At 35.4% G+C, this 22,826-nt stretch overlaps 1 protein-coding gene across 4 annotated transcripts in view; it reads right to left on the minus strand.

The window, feature by feature from the left end:
• Positions 1-22,826, minus strand: part of LOC138132286 (uncharacterized) — a 120,248-nt gene that overhangs the window by 68,493 nt on the left and 28,929 nt on the right. For all 4 annotated transcript variants that reach the window (XM_069049763.1, XM_069049771.1, XM_069049754.1 and 1 more), the window contains exon 2: positions 10,677-10,887. In XM_069049763.1, the coding sequence (XP_068905864.1) occupies positions 10,677-10,887 (211 nt within the window). The remainder of the gene's footprint in view (positions 1-10,676; positions 10,888-22,826) is intronic.

Below are 22,826 nucleotides of genomic sequence, written 5' to 3' on the forward strand. Positions count from 1 at the left end.
TGTGGGTTGCATTTTTTATTCCGTCGGGCTCATTATCACTCGTGAAATACCCTGTATATGTATATACCGGGTGATTGACGAAAAACCTTTGATGCTGTATCTTGCTTATTTTTTTATCCGATTTGAATAAATGACAGATCAAATGTAATAATTTAGCAAACGCTTCAATACCAACTAAATTAATATTTTTTCTTGCGTCCAGTTTTGGACAGATGAACATCAACTTGTTTTTTTCAAACGGCACGATACATTTTTTTTATTCAATATTAAAAAGATTTTTTCTGAATTTTAAGTTTTTTGTCAATTGAAATATTTTTTTTTGTTTTCATTTCAATGTACGGATATTCAGAAGAAAATTCTCTATAAGAACAAAAAAAAAAAAAAAAGTGTAATTTGAAAAAAAAAGTTGACTATCATCTGTTAAAATGTAGACACTAAAAAAATATCGATTCAGATAATATTGAAGTGTTTTTCGAACTATTCCATTTGATATGTTATTTATTTAAATCGGATAAAAAATAAGCAAGATACAGAGTCAAGGGTTTTTCGTCAGTCACCCAGTATATACAGGGTATTTCACGAGTGATAATGAGCCCGACTGAATTCAAAATGCAACCCAGAATACATTTGCAAATTAAACTTGGATATTGTCCGCGTCCAGATCCACGTTAACTTGGCAAATGTATTGTGGGTTGCATTTTCAGTTCCGTCGGGTTCGTGAGATACCCTGTATAGTGTAAACATTAAAATCAAAATATCGTCTCAATCTTCGTAACAGTGACATGAAGAGAAAAACTTAACAAAGTACTAACAAGGTATAAGAATATTTTTTATTAAAATTATGAAACTTTATAAAAAATTTCAATTTCGAGGAGCGTTTCTAAATACCAGCCACATTAATGGAGAAAGTTAATAAAATTCTTGACTTAATAAGAACACTAAAACAAAAATCCTAGAATGTTTTGTAGTCTTGCTAACGGGCATAGTAGAATATTCTAAAAGCTTTTTTGGCTTTAATTGTACATCAATGTATTTCAGCGCTTATAAAACGTTTGTCACAGATCTTATACGTTTATTATTTACGAACTATAGATACATTATGCTAGTCATAAATTATACCCGTGAGTTATTATAAGTCACTTGTGATTTATCATAAGTCACAGATCTTAAAAATTTTGTAAGCAAAGTGTCGTAGGTCGTAAATAAAACGTCGTATTTAACTCGCGAATATGTAATGCCTATAATCCACTCTGGTGATTAAAACACTCGCCTGCGGCTCGTTTTTTAACTTTCACCCTCGTCAAATAATATACATGCTTCAAAGAGTTCAAGTTGGCATCAATTCTTTGTGGAAAAGACAACAACTTTTAAGATAGCGCCCGATGAAGTGGTGTTTGGAAGTTAACAGAGGGCGCTAGGATCATAATTTTCTCTAAATTTTAAGGCGGTCCAACTACTGGAAAAATTCCGAAAACTTCTCGTGCAGAGGTCACTGCCCTAAGATGAATGAAAATAATTGCTGAATTTCTGATTTCTTTGACGCGTCATTTGGAAGTGTGTACGGTTACGTGTCGGCTTCAAGTTATGTTGTGGTTATTTTCGGGTGGAGTGGCCTTTAGGAAATGTGACAAATCTGGCCGTGTCAGGGATCGCGGGGATCTAGTCCAGCGCCAATAGAATCTTTTCTCTAAATAAAACTTTCCGAGATAATTGGCAAACAGCGTAAGTTTAAGGAAGTTTGTGGCCACACGCGAGAGCCCCGGTCTTAGGCGCTCACTTCGTGCCCCATTACAAAAAGTCCCTGATTCGACTTTAATTGCCGGAATTTAATATTAAAAGAGCTTAACGAAAGTTAAACTCGTTTCGTATTAGCGCGTTGCAATTTCATTTGCCGAGGTTTAAGACCACCAACAGGATTTACTGGGGAGGCATCCAGCTTAGCGAAGTTATTCGCGGAACTTAATGTATGGTAAACAAGGGAAGTTGTCTCTGCCAAACATGCGTGAAACTTGCTACAGGTAACCCTCGAGATTACTCGCAAATCTAGGATGCTTCTGGGATTAAACAAAGGAAAATGTAAATATTTGATCGGCTACCTATGTGCATACAAATTGTACATCGCGGGAACTACCGATGTTTTACATTATGGATGTGGCAATTAGCGTAATTGTGCGGAGGTTTTGGCTTGCTTTCAGCGACCACGCACGCACAAAAAGAACAATCCGCGGGACCGCCGCCCCCGTCTACCCATTTTATCATTCCATAATAGAACCAATAACCTTTCACTGCGATATTTATGGCCAAACAGTTACAGCAAATACGGGATGTTCGAAGGAAACGGAAGGGCGAGATAGCAATTTTAATGTCATGCCAGATAGCGAGAACGAACCGGTGCTGCTTCCGCTGGATTACAACTAATTATCGAATGTACACATCTAACAGCAATAACGGAAATTGAAAAAATTTAACACTTTTGTTTTGTTTAGGATCAATTAGTACAACTTAACAGTGCAACACCAACATGAACGGTATCAAAAAGATCAATTATTATTGTTGAAATGAAATAAATATTTGCTGTCGTTGGTAAACATTTCCAGTTGTAGAGGGCGTTCAAAAAAGTTGGCGGTCGGGTGGCCTTGTGCCTGGTTTTGTTTCCGTTACAAACGTAGCTGTCAAACTGTCGATGTCAAAGGTGATTTAGTCCAAACCAGCAGTGTTGTCAATCATTTCTACAATAGAATTTTTTTGTCAGAAGCATCTTGCAGGCAAATTGTTGCAAAAGTGTGCAGCAGAATTGCCAACTGTGGAATTTTTTACCAAACCGTTGCCGTTGCAGTTCTTACATAATAATAAAGATTTTTTTTAAATCAATAAAATAATTTTCCGGAAATAGACTTGGAAACAACATTTTCCTGCTTATTTACGCGCAGGAAAATTGAACTTTCCGGACTGGTACTGCAAAGACTTTACAAGTCGCAAAATACATTTTTTCGATGTTTTTTACTTTGTAACTATAGTTGCCAACAAACTTGACAAACTTGATTTTTGTGGAATTTGTAAAAAATGTTTCTAAAATTTGTAAATTTCGTCTTTTTTACGATTTCCGGAAAAATGTAATACAAAACACGTCAGTAAAATTTCTTACTTGACTCGGAGCTTTAAAAAACTCGACACAAAGTGCCTCGTATTTCAATTTAGCTCCTCCTCAATAATGTGAGATTTTCCTGACTTTTATGTAAATAACTATTCTAATAAGTGGAACAATCACACGTCAGCTGAGAAGAATACTGTACATAAATATTCAATTGAAAACAATTCACCTGTTGTTTGTCAGGATCAATAAATTACTGCACATTTAATATTTATTCCATAAGTATTTCACAGCAATATAGAGAAGCCGCGAATTAAAAACCAATCACAATTAAAAAGTCGTTTTCTGAACTTCGATAACGACACTTTGTAAATGGATTTATTCTGTCTTTATATTGATTATGAGAATGATCTATTAAAATTTTTAATAAATACTAAAAACTCGTTCGTGATATTTGAGTGATCATTGCAACAAGAGAATATTATAACGAGCGTTCAAAAAATGTGTGGTCAAGCAGGCCATGATTTTCTATTTTTTTACATTTTTACATCTTTTTAGTTGGTATTTTCTAGGTACAGTCGATTACAAAAAAATCGAGTACATCATAAAAATCAAGAACACTAATTTTCCTATTTTTAACACATGTAAATTATTTGTTTCTGACTTTCAATGTATCGAATTTTTTCCAATCGACTTTCCAGTTCAATACTGCTACAAGTGTAAACATTTCTGGTCTTCAAATAAAATTATATTCCGAGTGCATTAGTAAGTTTCGTCCATATTTAGTATGGAAACTACTCATGGAATAAATTTTGTAATTTCAAAACAAATTATTTTTTTTTGTAAAACGCTGAAACAAGTCAACTTTTATTTTAAAGTGCGCTGGTTTTAAATAGCTGTACTTATTTGTGACGTCAGCTCCTTCACAGCTGTGACGTCATACGCATTTTTAAATATAAATATAATTATACAGTGAGCGGCAAAAGTAAGGAATAAATTAATTAAAAATTAAACAAAATTTTTTTCAAAAATATCTTTGGACATATCAATTTTAGTTTATAAAAATACATATTTTAATACAAAATAAAATTCCAAGCAGTCATTTGTTTTCGAGTTATGACGTCATCGATAGTTTTTTTAAATGGAAACCCCCTATTTTTTTCTTGATTTTGATAGCCCTTTTAATTGTCTAAACGCCGGTATAAAAATTTTGTTACCTTAGATAAGGAAATTATGAGAAATAAAAATTGACCTGTTTTAGCGTTTTCAACAAATGTCACACAATATAATGTAAAACACGGAAACCTTTGCAAATATTTTCATTGAAACTAAACCAAGATTGTTATTTAATTTCTTCATGAAAATTATCTTTTTGACACTATTGAACTAGACATGCGGCATAACCTCACTTTAATCACCATGTTATAAAAGAAAACTCTCGTTGCCAACTGTAAAACGTTGATCGTGATTTGCTCTAATTCGTTTTATTTTCGACGATGTAAAGATTTCATTCTGTTCGAAAACAAGTTTCCGTTTGTGCCTCGTATCGCTCAGCATTATTCTTTCTTTCAGGCTATCCACCTATTAAGTTACAGACCATACCACAAATTAGAACATAATATATGTCTTCACATGACGCAAAGGTGACGTCAGAGTGATGTAAAATAAACCTATTAGTTGGTAGTGCAATATTATCAAATATGTCAAACTGTTATTCGGAATTCTCTTGTAACTGAGGAATTTCCAACATGCTTTGTGTAATAGTAATCCTTTTACACTAAGACATGCTTTGTCTTAACCCTCAAACTAAACTGTATCAAATTCCTTAATGTCACTTGGTAGTTTAGTGATGTTAAATTACCCCTTCATTTGAGATCCATCTCATCTTTTTTTTTAAATTTTATTTCATTGCCTAAACAGTGGTTAATAAACTTTGGCGAAGAGGTAGCACAGAATGCTTTGTCTGCGGTTTGAAATACCATCGATGCAGACACTTTCTTTTTTCCTTTCGCCGAGCTGAACTATTTCTGAAATATACGTTTCAGTATCCTCGTAATACGATTTTAAGCGCACTATAGAGATTTGTGGTAGAAATAAATTGTCTCTCAAAACCAAGAGAATTTGTTTCATGATCCGGAAACTTCATATATTTGCTGAAAGGGAACAAAAAATGTCCAGTTCCAAGATGTCAATTTTTCATCATCACGAAATAATTATGAATAATTTAAAATTGCAAGTTTTGTTGTTGCCTCTCGATACAAATACGTTCTACATTACAATTTCACATCCACTTCCTAGTCCAGATAAGCATTTATGTCTGCAATAAGCAGTGCAACTCCATCCCCGCATTCTCTCTAAAGTGGCCATAAGACAAATTTATTTGCAAATAAGCTTCTCATATAAAAGATTTATCGTGCGATCTCGGGCACGACTGCTCTGCAAAACTGCAGTTGCACGTGTGCATGTCCCGTCCAAGTTTAAAACTAAAATTTGCATAAGTAATCGTTAAGATGCAACTTAGATAATTAAATGTGCGAAACTTTCAAAGAAAACTATTTTCATTTCGCAGCCGAGCTCTTGCATTTTTAGTCGGTACTGCTTAAAACTTGCAAATTAAAATGCACTATTTCATATTTGAACGAGGACGTCGTCATTTCCGTCTGTTTCTTTTGAAATGCACTGAAATTATATCGGGAAAAATGGTTTCACGACGTCACGCGTCTGCATTCTGACAGATAGATAATTAAATCGCAGCAGAAGAGGTCATCTCTCAAAGCACGCGAGAGGGTTCTAATAAAACTCGACTTTGGGAAGTAAAACTTTTGTGATACATCCAGCGAGTCTATGATCTGAAAATTGAAAATGCAGAGGGAAGTTTTCCACTGTCGTATTCCGCCTGTCAAGGAGATTATGTAACAGGTAGGGTAAGAGACGGCGTATTCTAAAGCACGAGGCTGATACTCCAAAGCAAGAATTATTAGTTGAGGGGAACTCCGTCTGCTTAAGAATAAACAGTTTGCCAGGGAAAAACTGGAACTGATGCGATGAACTCCGTGGAGTATTTATTTCACCCCCGCTTTGGTAATGCAGGAGGCTGAACTTGCGCCACCCCTAAGCCCCCATTTGCATTAATTCATTCAGAGCCCACTAATTCTATGGATTTCTGAGCGAGGGAGTGTTTAAAAGCTAATTAACTTCGTACATCTGACAAGATGGCTAAAGTGTGCAGTAAAATCATCTAAATAAAAATTCGGTGCTACGAAAATTTCTATCAACGCGCGTCCAGCACAATATGTTAGAGGTGTTGGATTTTCTCATGGGCTGTGAGTCATATCTGCGCAAGCGACGAATATCGGTCTCAAGTAGGCGCTACAAACCGACCGGAAAACATCGTCATTCGTTACGTTAGTGTCGTCTCTCTCTCGTCTATTTGAATGTAAAGTAGTCGACGTTTTCAGTTTTTATTTACAGATTTTTCACTGGTTTATCGCATCGCAGATATTTCCAAGGTCACAGCCCATAAGAGAATCCAACACAAAAGTCTATTATTACTTATTAGTAAAAACACAAAGATATTTTCACAAATTGGAGGTTAAAGCTGATCATAGCGGCAGCTGTCAAGTTTCATAAGCTACAACATACGGAAATTAAACAAAATTTGTGACGAAGCACTCTTGTTCGGGTGTTTATTTGGAAATCTGAAATTATAAGGTCAACATGTTCAGTCGTTTTTTGGAAAATAATGAATTTGTTTTTGTGTTGTGTATCTTTTTATCGTTTTTTAATAAAATTTCAATCGACTGAACAAACAAGACTTGTGATGAAGTGATTTGGTTTCATTATTATTTATGACATTTTTTAAAATGTATATTACCTGAAATCTCCTTGTTTTTAGGCAACCAAGTAATCACAACAATTAATCTACGGTAATATGGGTTCACCAAATCAACAGGCGGCAAATTTCCACAGCACATCTTTTTCTTGTACGAAAAAGAAAGATTATTTAAAATATGTACAAATAGGTACATTTAAAAAGCAAATTTGTTTGTCGCGTGGGGTGGATTTGAAGTTCCTTAGCTGTTTGTTCAGCCCTGAAGGAAAAGTTTTCCCCACGGCCCACACAGTTTTGCCACAATTTATACATCCAAATCTTCTCCAACGCTTCGTTGTTAAAAAATACCCAACCACTATATTGTCGTGTACGTTTTGAATGTTATACGACTTGCATTAATTTAACGGTCGCTTTCCGCTTCCCGTGAAAAAACCGCGAATGTGCGGAGAACACAGCACTTTATTAGCGTAATGAAAATGCACCCGGTCCCGGACGGGGTGTGGATCTGGAGCGCGGTAGGGTTGTAAATTTTTATATTGCGCACATGTTGAATATGCATCAAACGTCCCGGCCTGGAATATTGCACATTAAGCCCGGAAATGCATTAGCGGGCGGAATTAATTTCGCCTGGGTCGATATTCAATTTAAATAAATAACTGTGATATTAATTAATTTTGGTGTGATTGTTTGAATCGTAATTTTGACGGAAAGTGTTCGAATGTGTGGTTCTTGACAACTCGGAGGGGGATCACGAAACAATTTCCATATCTCCGGCGGCGCTGCTACCGGAAACCGTTTCGTGACATATTAGATAAACCGAAACACTAATCGAGATCCCTGTTAAATTTCGGTTAGCCAGCGGCTTGATGGGCTAAATATGCAAATATTGTAGCACCGAACTGGTGTAATCTCGCTCATACACTTGTTTTTGGCTGGTGGCGCGGAGTGGTCGAGGAGGGCTGAAAGTATGGGACGCTGGGATTGCAGTAGCGGACATAAATTAATTTTTTCGGGGAGAGATAACATGCGAGTTATATTAACCGTTACGAAATTTATTCAATTCCCCTCGCTTCCAAATTGTATTTTAACCTACTTGTCAAAAAAGATACTGAAAAGTTAATTTTTTGCAAACATTCAAAAGTACCAATTTAGCAAGAGTGCACCGAAAGTTTCTGCATTTAATAAAACTAATTTATTTTTTTTAAATTACTCCCCTAATTATTATTCACAATAGATAATACACATTTGAATTATCATATTCATTCGCCACAATTCAATCAGTAGAACACAGTTTTCATATTTGTTCTAATTTAAACGGTACCCAAAGTATCGCCATTTTTAATAAAAAAGTATCCCGGCGCCTCCACCATTTAGAAAATATGGGAGTATTTTTTAAAAATCTGAAGGTAGAGAATCAATGTTTTTATTACTCAACTGGTCATGCTAAATCTAGCAAACACAGTTTTTACATTTTATCTAGTCCAAACGATTACAGAGAAATTAATTCTAAAATATCCTGGCGCATCTACCATTTTACTAAACATTAAATGCAGATACAGGGTGTTTAAAAAATGCCGTACTAAAATTATTATACGGTGTTCAGAAGCATTTGGTAGGTGAGAGAAAAATATTTAAAAAATTCTTGGTTTTCATTTCTCTGCACAATGGGAGTTTTGTGGATCTTTAAACGTTGTTAGTTGTAATTATTATTATTAAATAACACTTTTTAACGCAATCTCTGTGATCTTTCATATTAAATGCAATTTACTCTTTTAATTATGAAAATTATGCAAAAATCGCTGAAACTATTTCAATTTTTTAAAGGTAGGTACTGGTAAGTGCACCCAGTTGCCAAATTTATTGTAAAAGAAACCTTCATCCACGTGCAAATTTAACACCAAGAATTTTTTTAAATATTTTTCCCTCACTTACCAAATGCTTCTGAACACTGTACTATAGTTTGGTGCGGCATTTTTTAAACACCCTGTATATTCTTCTTTACATATTCGTGGCAGAATCTTGGCTTTTTTGCATTGAATTCTTGACAACGATGTCTATTAAATACCGTTTTTAAATTTGCTGTGGCTCTATTGGTTATAAATTTCGCAAAACACAAATTCAGTTGTTTGATGTTAGACAAAGCGTCATGTCATGATAAGAACGTTCTACGACTCTGTCATCTGTCAAAAGTAATTAAAATTGCAAGCTGTTCCTGTCAAATTCTCAAATTGTTTTTAATCATTGTGTTTTTAATAACTGTATCATAAATAAATAATTACCTAACGTTAAAGTTTGTATTCTGGAATTAATCTTGTCAAAAATAACACGACCTAATTTTTTATATCAGATAAATTTCCCAATTTTCACTTAAACATTTTTGCTTTATACAATTTTACTCGTTAATATTTGGGCAAGTTTTATTCAAAGGTTAAACCCTCGAGCTAAAGCTCTCGAGCCTAACCAGAATAAAAATGGCCAAATTCAACTCGTAAAATTGTCAAAGCAAAAAGATTTCCTAAAATTTATCCGATAAAAAATTAGGGGCCAGTTTATAGAAAGAGAATTAAATAATTAATTCGAATTAAATTTTAATGCGCGATTAACCCACGCACCTGAAACTTCAATTGGTTCAATTTGATCACGTGTTCAGTTAATCTCGCATTTGATTACGATTAACTTAATTTCGCTTCTGTAAACTGGCCCTAGGTCTTGTTATTCTATCTTCGATTAAATCTGTTAAACGCAATTTAACCAATCCAGTTACCACGATATTGTCACTTTTGGTAAATAAGTATCTTGGCGTCTCCACTATTTGTCCAAACATTAATGCGATTTACTGGAACAATTTTTGTGACAGAATAATGCAGTTGCTTGCATTTAATTCGTCAAAATTAAATCTGTAAATGACAGTTTTTATGTTTGATGAAGCTGAAACCGCTTTTGATTAAAAAATATCCCGGTGCCTCTAGCATTTTTGTAAAATACATATTTGCAGCATTTTTAATTAATGTTAAACTTTGCGTTCGATTCCGTAAAAAAATTCCTACGCTTCCGCCATATTTTTTTTTTGTGTAATCATTTTGAAACAAAGCTGCTCAAATTTATCTGCTAAGAACATTCAGTAGAAAGTGATGAAAAAGAAAAGAAATCAAAGCAGGCGTTGCAAATTATCGGTCATGTCCTAGCGGAATCCTATGCAAATAAGCGTTCAATGAATGGGCATAGACAATTTGTGGTTTCAAACGCTACTTTATAATAAATCATACCTCATGGTCATGAATTTTAGACGTTGGAGTTGTAATTGTGCATTTTATTATTATTATCAGATAATAGAGAAAATATATAAAATAAACAAGAAGAACATTTTACATTCGAAAGAATGGATAATTCGTCAAGTTTATTGCCAAACGTGACGCCACTGGTAAGCAGATTTTTCTCTGAAATGTCAAAGAAACGTCAACGATGTGCTGTTGTTAACCTAGAAAAGAGTGGCACTTACGGTGTGATTAGGCAACCACTAAAACGACTGTGCATAGCAAGTATAATTACGCGTTGGACTCAAAGTAAGGCAAACGTTTCGATAGAACAAAAGATGAGGTAGCACTTTTAGTTTGTTTCCTTTTTGATCACCTTGTACATCAGTTCATGGTTTTAGTTATGAAACGATTATATTAGTTAACAACCAAGTATGATTAAAATTAACAATGTGTGATGAAGTTAAAAAAAATTGTCCTGGCTTATCGCATTACTTACTCGAAGGTCAAATTAGTTTTCTCGAAGTCCTCGTTGTCCTCGATTGTCCAGTTAACCGTTAACGGCGAGCCATTCAATTGACTTTTAAAGACGTGCGGTCGACAGTCCAACCCTTCGATGCTATTGATGAATTTCCCCTTTGGAGTGTCGTCGACTGTGGATTTTATCGTGAATGCTATGACAGGTCCTTGCATTATCCTCTCCAAGACGACTGCAATAAAACAGAATTCGACTCGTCAATTTGCTAATTCACAAGAATCCCACACAAATATTTAATTTTCGCGTGTGCACAAAGCTCGAAAGCTCGCATCCAGTTCACAAAATATTTGTCAGCTTTCGCCCGTTTTTGCCTAAAACAATTTGCTTAATTGCGAAAGGTGAAAAATTTCATTTGGTCGATGTCGTGCGCGCAAAGTGTGACACGCTGTAGTCTGACATCATTTTAAAAATCCCAAATAAAAACCCGCTTAATTTGAGCTAACGCGTTTAAATTCGCGCTTTTATTTTCTGGAGCAATGCGAGCTTGTTTTTGCGGACTTGGCGACACAATTTGCAAAAAACGGAAATTTTAACAAGCCAGCAGAGCTTCGGCTTGCGACGTAATCGTTTGTCACATTTTTACTGTGAAGTACTTCACGAACCAAATTTCTCACCGTGAAGTGGAAAAGCTCGATGATGGGATTATAGACCCACTTTTCCTCCGAATAAGGATTAGCTCGAGAAGAGTGACGGAATGTGGTAAACTCGAGTCTAAATCTCTTTCTTTTCCAGAATACGACAAATCACGTCGTCGTTTTTAAAATTGCATAATAAAGAATGGTCAGCATTTCAGCAATACAGTGACAGCTGCAGCGACGGCTGACTCAAGCTGAGACGTGACTTTGGTTTTCAATTGAAAAGTAGAACATCGTTCCAAATTCTTTCACTGTGCAAAGATACATTATTTAGTGAGGACAAGCGTAATTGGCGTTTCAATAATTTAAATTTAATCGATACCTTCTAGTGACATAGAAAGTTATCGCAGATAATTTCGCCCCTGACAGTTTCTTTTATTAGTGCTCGTGGAGTGTAAGAGAAGAGTGTTTAAAGTTTTATGAAAGGTGTGCAAAAAAATAATAAAAATTTGAAAATATGAGACCGGTCATTACAATTAGTTGTTGAATTGAGGCGTACGAGACAGGTATTAATTAATCTATCGCAGTCACAACGAACTTTATTAATTTGACACGAGTCTAAGAGTTTGCGTGAGTTTTAACTCCGATACAATTGAGCAGTTGGAGTCGCTCCGTCCAAGAGATGATCAATAAAACGAAATTAATCGTCGCAAAGTCAAACACTAGTGTTAATGTAATTTGTTCCTTTACCGGAACTGTTTTCTTTCAATTACGTCGCCGTCGGTTGTTTTTCGATTCCGGTTTGGCCGGAGCGAATTCGAAAGAAACTGCACCGTCTCCCTCTCGGTACAATAATTCTCACTCAATCCAGCGTATTGGAAACGCGATTTGTCAACCGGACACCCCGCTCTATTTCCGCCACCCCTGCAAAATACAAAAACTGCATCGCAAAAACATGTTTTCGATTTGAAAATTTCACACAGAACGGACAGTTCGATTTACCGCAGGCAAACAGATTCCATTTCATGTCGGCGAACTAATTTCACTTAATTTGTTGTCGCTCTGTTCATTACCTGTGCACGTGCGAATCGAGAACCGAAGCTTTTTGTTCGCCCTGCAGACAAATGCATTTGGGGATGAGGCGCTTTCGCAGTTTGAAACTGCAACAATAACTGTAAAGTGGGGCGTGCGAATTAATTAAACGGGTTGAATACACACCTTACATCAACAAAGCGCGCAGAAAAGCGAAGCTCGTGTTGTATCAATACGGCTAAGTTGAGAGACATTTTGTGTTGTTTGCGGAATAACATCCTCCGGAAATATTTGTTTTCCAATTTCGCATGCCAATAAATTTGCACTTTTGTTTCTGCTTTTGCTGTGGCTCGCTAATGAGTGGGATTGTTGACAAGAGTTAATGGGTTCAATGTGCACAGGGGTCTAGTTATGCAAGATATAATGTCGTGTCACTGATTATGATGATTATGCTATGTAACATAATTTTGGTTCCCCGATGTCATAGAAAGCCATCAACTGATAGCTATTAACTGATTATCAATTGATATCTATTAACTGGTAGCTTCCTAAGCAGGCTGAACTTTTTCAAACAGTTCTTGCATCTCACATTACTTTAAAGCCCCTTATTTTTAGGCAAACAAATATTCACATCAATTTACCTTTAGTACAATATGGTTACACTATGTATTGTAGAATGCAAATTTCACAACAACGTGTAAGAAACACTTACGATAAACTTATATAAGAGGGAGGATCTCTTTCGATAATAGCTATTTGTATATACAGGATGTTTCAGAGTTGCGAAAAAGCTCCATAACTTGTTTATTATTAAAGATATCAACTTTTTTTTTTCTACGCTACGCTTCTACTGCACATTCGGAAAATATTGCGGTATATATACAGCGTGTCTCAATATTATAAAAACACTAAAGTTATGTTTTTTTAAACGGAACCTACCCAGCTTGATTTTATTTTTGAATTCTATGCTAAATTATGAACCAAATTTATACAGGTCGTTTTTACTTATCTGCCATCGTTTTTGATCAGTGGCGCGTTTTTTACCATAATTTCGAATTGCAGGGGTCCCTTCGAAAATTCGTACCTTCCAAATCGTTGCACATAAATTAAAATGATTGACGCTGTTTGATTTCTGTAGGCATATGCGACTAAGCACGTTATTGAGTAAACACTTAACACATGCGGCAAACATTCAGAAATCAAACAGCGTCAATTATTTTAATTTATGCGCAATTATTTGGAAGGTACGAATTTTCGAAGGAACCCTTGCAATTCGGAATTCTGGTAAAAAAAAACGCCACTGATCAAAAACGATGCCAGGTAAGTAAAAACGACCTTGTAGATTTGATTCACAATTTAGCGTAGAATCCAAAAATGAAATCAAACTGGGTAGGTTCCATTTAAAAAAACATAACTTTAGTGTTTTTATAATATTGAGACACCCTGTATATATACCGCAATATTTTCCGAATATGCAGTAGAAGCGTAGCTATCATCGAGAAAAAACAAAAAGTTGATATCTTTAATAACAAACAAGTTATGGAGCTTTTTCGCAACTCTGGGACACCTGTATATCAAGGCCACGAAATCATTCTTTAACGTACTGAGACAAAAATTGTCGCCGAGGCCGCTTGCGGGCGAGGCTGCACAATCTCGAGGATGTTAAAAGATTTCGCAGTTCATTTTCTAATTAATCGTAAGAATGTCGGAAGAGAATTGTAGTGAAAGTTTCGTGTAGGTACTTCTTCAGACTTACGTCGGTCTTACATGATGGAAACTGATTTGTATCAAATACTAAAATGATGTTTACTTTAACGGCCGTCGTTAAAAGCAACAGCCGCGAATTTCGATTTCGCGGCCTGTTTTAGATACGCGAAGCGCTCGTTTCGCGAACGGTTGCACAAAAAAATACTTAATTTGGAGAATTCATCTCCTGCACTAAACGGAACTGTGCACAAAACATTAATCTACTATAGACATCACTGCTGTTGGATTATTGATAGAATTAAATTTTCGATCATTTGTTCGAGAAAATCGGGAAAAATATATTGCCCCACCTGGAAACGTCACCGAATACCGAGATTTATGCAACCCGCACAGCCAACCTGCATTCTTCACCGACTTAACGTTCCTCCTTTTATTTAATCCGGCGAATACTCGACTGTTCCGCCATTCTCCGTTGAATTGTCGATTTGAAGAGGTTGGTTTTTCCTCCCAAACTGCTTCAAGATTGAATCGCAGCATCTCGAGTATTGTGCGATGCCGGGATAGATGGTCTTTAGGGTATCCTCATCAATCTGACCGTGATCTGGAGCAGCTCGAGCAAGCACGGGAAACAACGGTCTTTGATTAGGATCTACCGGATTGATTTGCATCCCCCGAGCCATCTTCTTAACGCATACATTAGACCGGAGATTTCGCGCACAATGGACGGATTCAGCCAGGCTAATTTCAAGATAACAGGAAAATAAACTTGCGAGAAGGTGCGAAGATCCAGCCATGAAGATTGATTAGGACGTGAAGAATTTGATTTCGGCGCACCGTTGGGGCTGTTGTTTAAACAACAATCAAGCGGGGTGCGACGGGTTTGGGGTTCTTGTAGTCTCTAATGGAACTCATTAATCACTTTTTACTATTGCATTTAGATTCGGCATATCTGGGTTAAAACACTCGGCGGAGTAGTGCGGGGGTTTCTTTATGTTCCACGCGGAAAAGTTTAATGAGTTTCTATTCAACTCGTTTTGAAATTGTTCCTCAATGTAAACCAGTTCCATTTCGTCCCTTCCTTCAGCGACACACTTGTTAGTTTAATTACTGCTAGACAGGATGATTCGCTGAGTTGTGCATCATCCTGATGCAGAACAAAAAAGATCACGCTACAAGGATGTATAATATCCTTGATGATAAACAGCACTGACTACATTCAACCTCCTTCTCCTGATCTGCTACTAGATCCAAATTTTGCAAAAAAAGCAATTTGATTTTCCGGAACCCCTTACTTTTAGGCAACCAAGTAAACATATCAGTATGTAGTATAGGTTCACCAAAATTGCAGGTGGCGTCACAGTACGAAGTTATGTTGGCAACATTTATAACGCTGTATTCGCGTTAAGTTTGAGGCACGCTTATTTACAAAATGATTTATCACGCCGTTGAGAATCATTGTGCAGCTCGTACATCACAAGCTACCTTATAAAAATTTATCAGGGCTTGCGTTCAGCCCTTCAAGGGGATAATTGCGATGTGCTGATAAGAAATTGCGATATCAGACTCCTTTCATTAAGCCGCTCCATCTTTTTTCGCACGCCGTAATGACGGATCGGTCGCAAAACAGCCAGTTCCTGGGGAGACGAACGGAAATGGAGGAAAACAAGAAAAGGGTCGGCCCGAATTATGTTCACTTAATTATTATGTTTAATGACGAGAATAAGCCGTGCCTTATGTTTATGTAAACTAGAATCGTTGTACGCGGTACAGTTATGAATTAATAAAGATTTCGCCTGATTTAGTTCTTGAGGGTATCGCAGCCGCTCTGCAACAGCTTGATACAGTATCTTTGCAGTAAGTCACACTAATGGTGCGCTGATGCTGCCGAAATGCGAAACTGATGACGGACTCGATGTTAAAATAATGAACGGTGTTCCGGTGGCGTAAAAATTTATGAAAATCAATTTTATTCATGCCGTCTTGCAAATATTTGGAAAACGTAACGAACATACGAGCGGAAGTAGAGCAAAGATGAGATGTGCTTAAAGTTGCATTAAATGAGATGCAAATGAGATTTGCTCGGCGGAATTTGTACAGTTTGGGTTTGACGTTTGCAAGGCGCTGTCGTTTTATTCGATTTTTGCTCGGTGTTTAACAAAATTGCTCTAGTTAGTCGATTGTGATGACCTGGGGGCGGCGGTTGGATTATTTCGAAATTCAACAGAATAACGCCCCGGCCCACACAACGAGAGTTATACGGTCGAACGGGCTTGACCCTCCGGATATAGTAAATAATCTCAGGAAACTTGGAATAATTTACTGCATAAACATAAATCATTTAATTTAAACTGGGAAGCAGCACCCATTACTCCGCCAGGCAACTACAACAGTTTCTTGACAAACTATTATTATAACTTGGGGTTTATCGTAGTTATGAAAAATTACACGTGTATTTGCAGCATTGAGCATCATTGCTTATTTGCAAATGGGTCTAAAACATTTGCAAATAAATCATATTTTCTGTAAACCGGCAACGTAGCAAATTAAATTATGCAAAAGGACAACCTTTTAACATTACATTTGAGATTTTATTAACAGACAAAAGTGCCTGGCCAAAAATTTTAAAATCGTTTTTACGTAGAGAGATTTTTAAAATTATTATGTGTTTTTGTTTGTCCTTCTTCTTAAATATCCTAAAAAATTACTATAACGGGCCTTCAAATAAATTTATATTTAGAGCAACCTATAGAAATTCAATTGTTTGCAACATTTTTCCAGCGTAAAAAATGACACAAGAAACGTCTGATATTTTAACGAAATAAAATTAGGTTAGGAAATATTTTTAATTTTTGTAGTGCATTCTCCCTATTCCCCCTCCACGGAATATGACAATATGAAATTGGGAAAAAGCTTACTATGTAACCTGTGTATCTCCGGAGAATAATTGGTTACCTACAAAAATTACTTTACACTGTTAACAGAATTAGAATGTCGCCTACGCCTACTCTAAATATATATTTATTTGAAGGCCCGATACTTATAAGGAGGTGTCCACAATTACTTAGCTAATTAATTTCTCTCCGAGGAAAAATGTTTACCTGTTTTATCGCCTTCTCTATATTTTTTCCTGCTGATCCTGTCATTTATCGCGACGCTGGAGACGGTTTCATGAATAAATATTTCTGTTGAAGAAGCGATATCGTGTTTTGTTAAGCTTCCTGAGAAAAGGAGAAACTTAAATATTGGATTTGCGGAAGCGTGGATAAAATGTGTAAAGAAAATTCCAAAAACTGTATTTTATTTTTATTTGATCTGCAAATGCAAATATGATGTTTATGAAAGGGTAATATTTCCAGTTTATTTTCCCGTTCCACATAAACATCAAGCGTGGGAAAATTTTTCATTGGACAATTTTCCCGCATTTGTGTATCATTTCCCGGACAAAAAAATATATTTTGGAATTAATCGACCATAAATTCAACTGCACCGAACAAGTTGACAAAACTCGATTTATTTCTGTTTGAATTACTAGAATAAAATCGAAATCGAATGCATAAAATCGATTCACAATTCTGAATTATAGCTAGTACAATTAACTCACATTTAAATTTTTTATTTTATCTGACTATTAGAGCTTAATTCCCCAGGTGCAGATATCTACGTCAACTATTCATTTCTGCACCGACCATTAGCCCCATTTTATTCGAGAGTCATAGAAAACGACTTTTAGAGAGTTACAATAATAACTAAACGCAATAAAAGCTCTCGCGAGCTTTTGAAGCGAACGAGGAGAACATTCGACACATATTACGACGAAAATTTTAAGCTTTTATCTGCAAATTGGATAACAGAATTTTCCTCAACGTTTCTTTGATTATTTACACCTATTCCTCCACCGACTCGTCCTAAAACAGAATCCACTTTCTCATTCGATTTGTTGCTGTTCCATCTCTCCCATCGACACTTGAAAAAAGCAAATCGAATTAATTCCCCCTTAATGAAAAGGAGCAGGGGTTTTATCTGTCCGATCGGGGGTGCCGTGCCAATTCCAAAAATCGCCTCTGTATGTTTCAATTAGGTCCCACGCACTTTTAATTTATCAAAAAGCTCACTAAATTCGTCTACTTTTAATTGTGCCATTTAGATGCAGTATCGCCTAATAATTTAATTAGGGAGCGACGTGACAACAATGAAACCGCAACGGTTGTTGTGCTGGCATGTTTTAAACCCGGTGTAAATTCGCATTGTTGGGGAAATATGTTTTTACGCGTTTGTTAAGGGGACAATGAGGTCGTTGTTTCGAATGGGCTCCGAATTATGCGACGCGATCATTGTTTAATAAGAGAATTTGCAATGAAGGGGCTCTGCGGGGCGCACACATTGTTTTTAATAATGCGGAATCATTCTTACAATTATTCTAATCTTGCATATCGAAGGAAAGAATTTTAATGCCGTGACACAAATGGTGGATGGCTTCCTTAAGTGATGTTCGTAGATAGATAGAGGGCATGTGAGAATAAATTTATTTGTTAGCAGCAAACGCAAATGAACGTAATGAACGTGGATTTTTTTTTCGTGATTAATGATCATCACGGATTATTTAATTTCACCGAGTTTGATTAGATTCTCTTTTCATCTCTGAATTTGCTTTTACATTATTTCAAATGCTATTTCCAGTTTTAATGAAGAGAGTTGCTTTCTATTTTTAATATTCAATTTAATACTTCCTTCATTATTCCAAAATAGGTTTATCTATCGCTGTGTCAACTTATATATTGCAAAGATACTCCGGTTTTGATCCAGAATTGTACAGACTCCTTATTGTCCCATCGCAGTTGGCCTTGAAAACCCACGCAAATTTTGGATGTGCCGCCAGCCTCGCAACGTTAGACAAACTAATAGACCGATTTCTACTACCACCGGTAGCGCTACCTATCGGCGATACTAGTCTCACTCATGTTATGAGGCTTGAGGCACATTCAACTACGTCACCAACTCCTAGTGCGATGGGACAATAATTTATAATGACCCTGTAATTTGGCCTAACTCATAATATCACTACGTAAAAATTAATCTTTGTCTGTCTCACATTACTTTAATTGTATATTAACAAAATTGTTTAAAATCCTCAAAATTAGTGCCACTTGATATGAAGTTACAGTTAGATTTTTTTGCAACCATTATGATCCATCTTTGAAACAAGACAAATTTTGTTAAACAATTAATTGGTAATGCTTAAAAGCAAAACGTCGCATTTAAAATATCACATGTTACTGTCAACAAGTGACTCTTCCTTCGCAAACAACTTTTCATTTATCATTCCGCACCTTCTGCGTCGAGGGTAATAAATAGTATACCCGGCGCATCCACCATTTTTATTGCTCTTCAAACTTGGTTCAACACAGTCGTAGTTTATTTTTGTTGTTTGTTAAAATCTTACATATTCAGCTAGACAAGCGCAATTTATCATTGATCACATTCGTAAAATATCGAGTGTTCATTTAAATTTCTCCTCAAAGTTGGCGTTAAAGAGTCGGTTGTGAACGCACCACGGATTACGAATCAGCTGTTTACATTTAGCCTCACTTTTTGCGTTTTTTGTGTTTTTACTGTGTCAGTTGACGAATGGTGCGTTCACAATCGACACTTCAACGCACACTTTGAGGAGAAATTTAAATGAACACCCGATACAAGTGTAGTGGTCTTTAGAAAACAGATTATTGGAAATGTGCCTGAAGCACACCAGGCAAATAAATTCAGTCTTAAAATTGTATTCGGATTCCAAATTTAATATTTGATCAATTGAAAAACAGCTTGAGGGTTCTAAAACATTTGCTCCAGAATTTTCGAGTTGTTTTAGTGATATTTAGATTCGTCCACAATCCTTAATATGTTCCAGTTTGGGTAATAAATCCAGAAATGTGGAATTACAGTAATTTAATCCCTTACTTGAATGAATTTATTAATTCATTAAATCAGAAATTTCATGTTTTATTAAAAATTAATCAACTTAAGTACATAACATTTTCGTTATGGTACATTAAATTACATAGTTATTAGTAATTTGATAGAAATAAATTTAAAACGTATGATATTCCTTAAGTCTTTTCTGTTTTCAACAAATGGTAACTTACCCCTCTTATTATCACTATTTGCATCTTATTTAAGAACATTACCAACTTCTGAGCGGCTCTATCATATTCCTGCAATTTTCAAAAGTGTTTTTAGAGACAACCAATAAGGATAAATAGAATAAACTTTTACAAAAGTTTTGGTAACGGCAAGTGTGCTCACTTTGCTGCTATAATTTTAAATGTTGTAAACATTTTAAGAGCTTTTGCCTAAAAAATAAAAAGACAGTGGAAGAAAAAATTAAATGTATACCTCTGGAGTACACGTATTTCCCTTGTTATGCAAATACCTATTTTATATTAGGAAATAATTGCGTTACATTTAGCCAAAATATTTTGAAACTGTCAAACATTGCTCTTAAATTTAACACAAGCTTAAAATATTTGAAAAAGCATTTCTTCATGTCTAATTTTTCTCTTGTCTGCAAAAGCTTGATATGTACATTTTCTACTATGTACTTACTTTAATGACATTTACTATTACGTGTGTTTGACCATTCACGTTTCATATAATGTTTGTTAAAAATTATCCTTCCAAATTTTGAAGTTCTTCAGATGTAATAATAATGTAATACCGTGAGATCGAAAAAAAAAATTATAGTTTGCTATGACCAAAAATTTCAGTTGGCAATTCGTTAACATTTCAAATATCAGATGCCGGTCTTAAAAGTTAGGTTAGTGATTTTGAGAACGTTGAAATCTTGATTTTCATAAAGGTGTGAATTATGTGTGACCTGTCGGTTGTAAAAGAATATCCTCAATGAAACAATGAGATTTAAAACTCCCGCGCCTTTATTCAACGGTGAGCACGCAGCTTGTTGATAAATCGATCCAACGATCAATAATCAGAGAGGTTATGTTGTGGGGACTTTTATTATCAAGGGGTTTAATTTCATGCACAACAGACACAATAGAGAAAAAAGTGCAAATCTTTTTTAAGGATAGGCTGAACTGTACCAAATGATAGGTTAGTTTCTTGGGTTAATGTCCGGATGGATTTATTTAGGGTCTCTGCAATTCTTTGTTCAACTTCTTCAATATTTTCACCTATTCTTTTTGTCGGTCGTCCACCGCCTTTTTTGCGCAGAACACTACCTGTTTCCAAAAACATGTTTACGCATTTGTATACTTTCTGGGCAAGTTGTTGGTTAAGTGCTTTGAAAGTCCGGAAACTTTTGTTGAAATTCCTCAAAAACTCGAGCTGTTGAATTCGCTGTTCTCAAGTCTTTCTCCACTTCTGAAGTAACACTGCACAATGAAATTTTTTTTCTCTAAAGTGAACATATTGTAATAGCAAATTTTAATAGTCAATAATTAATAATGACAATTACCATTGTAATGACATTTGAATTAAATTTTTACGTGTTGCCAACTGAAGCGTATTAATCACGGCCTTCTCGATTTTTTTTTTATTTTCGATCGCACGGTATAATGATTAATCTGTTTTATCATCCATTAAACTAGATCACGAAATTGTGCTAAACCTGAAAATAGTACTGCTTTTGATGTTAGTCAATGACGCATATCGGGTTTAAATGTAGATAACGAGTGTTCAAATAAATTTGTGCTCAAGCAGACCGTAATATTCTTTCCCTTTTCCAAACGTAGGTCGTCTCTTTATTTGATAAACCCTCAACCTCAATTTAATTATATCTATATTTATAGTGAAAACTCACAAATATAAGTATTCCGTTCATTTTATTTTTCCCTAACTCTTTCAACGGTTCCTAAAACACGTATTGATGGTCCACTTCCACTCTTTCGTCCTATATTTCCTGTTTCACGAAATATTTGGCAGCTACGCTCTACGTTAACAGAAACAAAAGCAAGCACTAGGTCACTTGACCACCTTTAGACACACCTTATAAAATCATTTGAAGTCTAGGTACGTATTTATTTTCATTTTATTTACTCTCAGTGAACAGCGACTAACAATAAGATTCACCAAGCATGTGAACTTATCGAAAATATTTAGCAACGTTTGCTCATAAAAAATAATGTATTGTTCAGGTTTGTGACATTTATATCCAATCATTTTGAGACTATTCAATGATACTCTAAAATTATTACGGTATTTAATTGATAGGATTTATTACGACAAAGGTTTTGAATAAAATTTATTTTTAGCTAGGTTTAACCTCAACCCTTCTAAGAGCGTCGTATTATATTAATTATTAAGTACCTTGTTAATCTACTTAGCAGTAAATTAGATTACCTATGGCTTTTAAATAAAATACATTTTGCTCACCCTCGTTAAGACCCACCATACTACAGTACGTTATCCTCGTTGTCAATTTTCTCTTCTCATAACATTCTTTACTTTACATATTACTGAAATATGGATTACAATAATGGTTCCTTCTTTTTCATCATAATTATTCAGTTTTTTTCCTACAAAGTTTGTTTTATTGAATAATCATATCAACCACTCCAATCTTTTATCTCTCATCAATATATGTTCCTCGAATTGTACTTGTTATTCTTTTATTGCGACAGGACACGGACAAATGTTTACATAATACATCTCATATCCTCATGTACATAATACTACATAATAATTGAGTATACCACGGCATCATTTTTACGTTACTTGGTGCGACATCTTGTCCTTCATTCTCTCCTGTTTTACACAGTTTCTGTTCCTTCCCTGATACATTCCTTGCCCG

The sequence above is a fragment of the Tenebrio molitor genome, chromosome 1, assembly GCF_963966145.1.
Source record: "Tenebrio molitor chromosome 1, icTenMoli1.1, whole genome shotgun sequence".
Classification (NCBI taxonomy): Eukaryota; Metazoa; Arthropoda; class Insecta; order Coleoptera; family Tenebrionidae; genus Tenebrio; species Tenebrio molitor.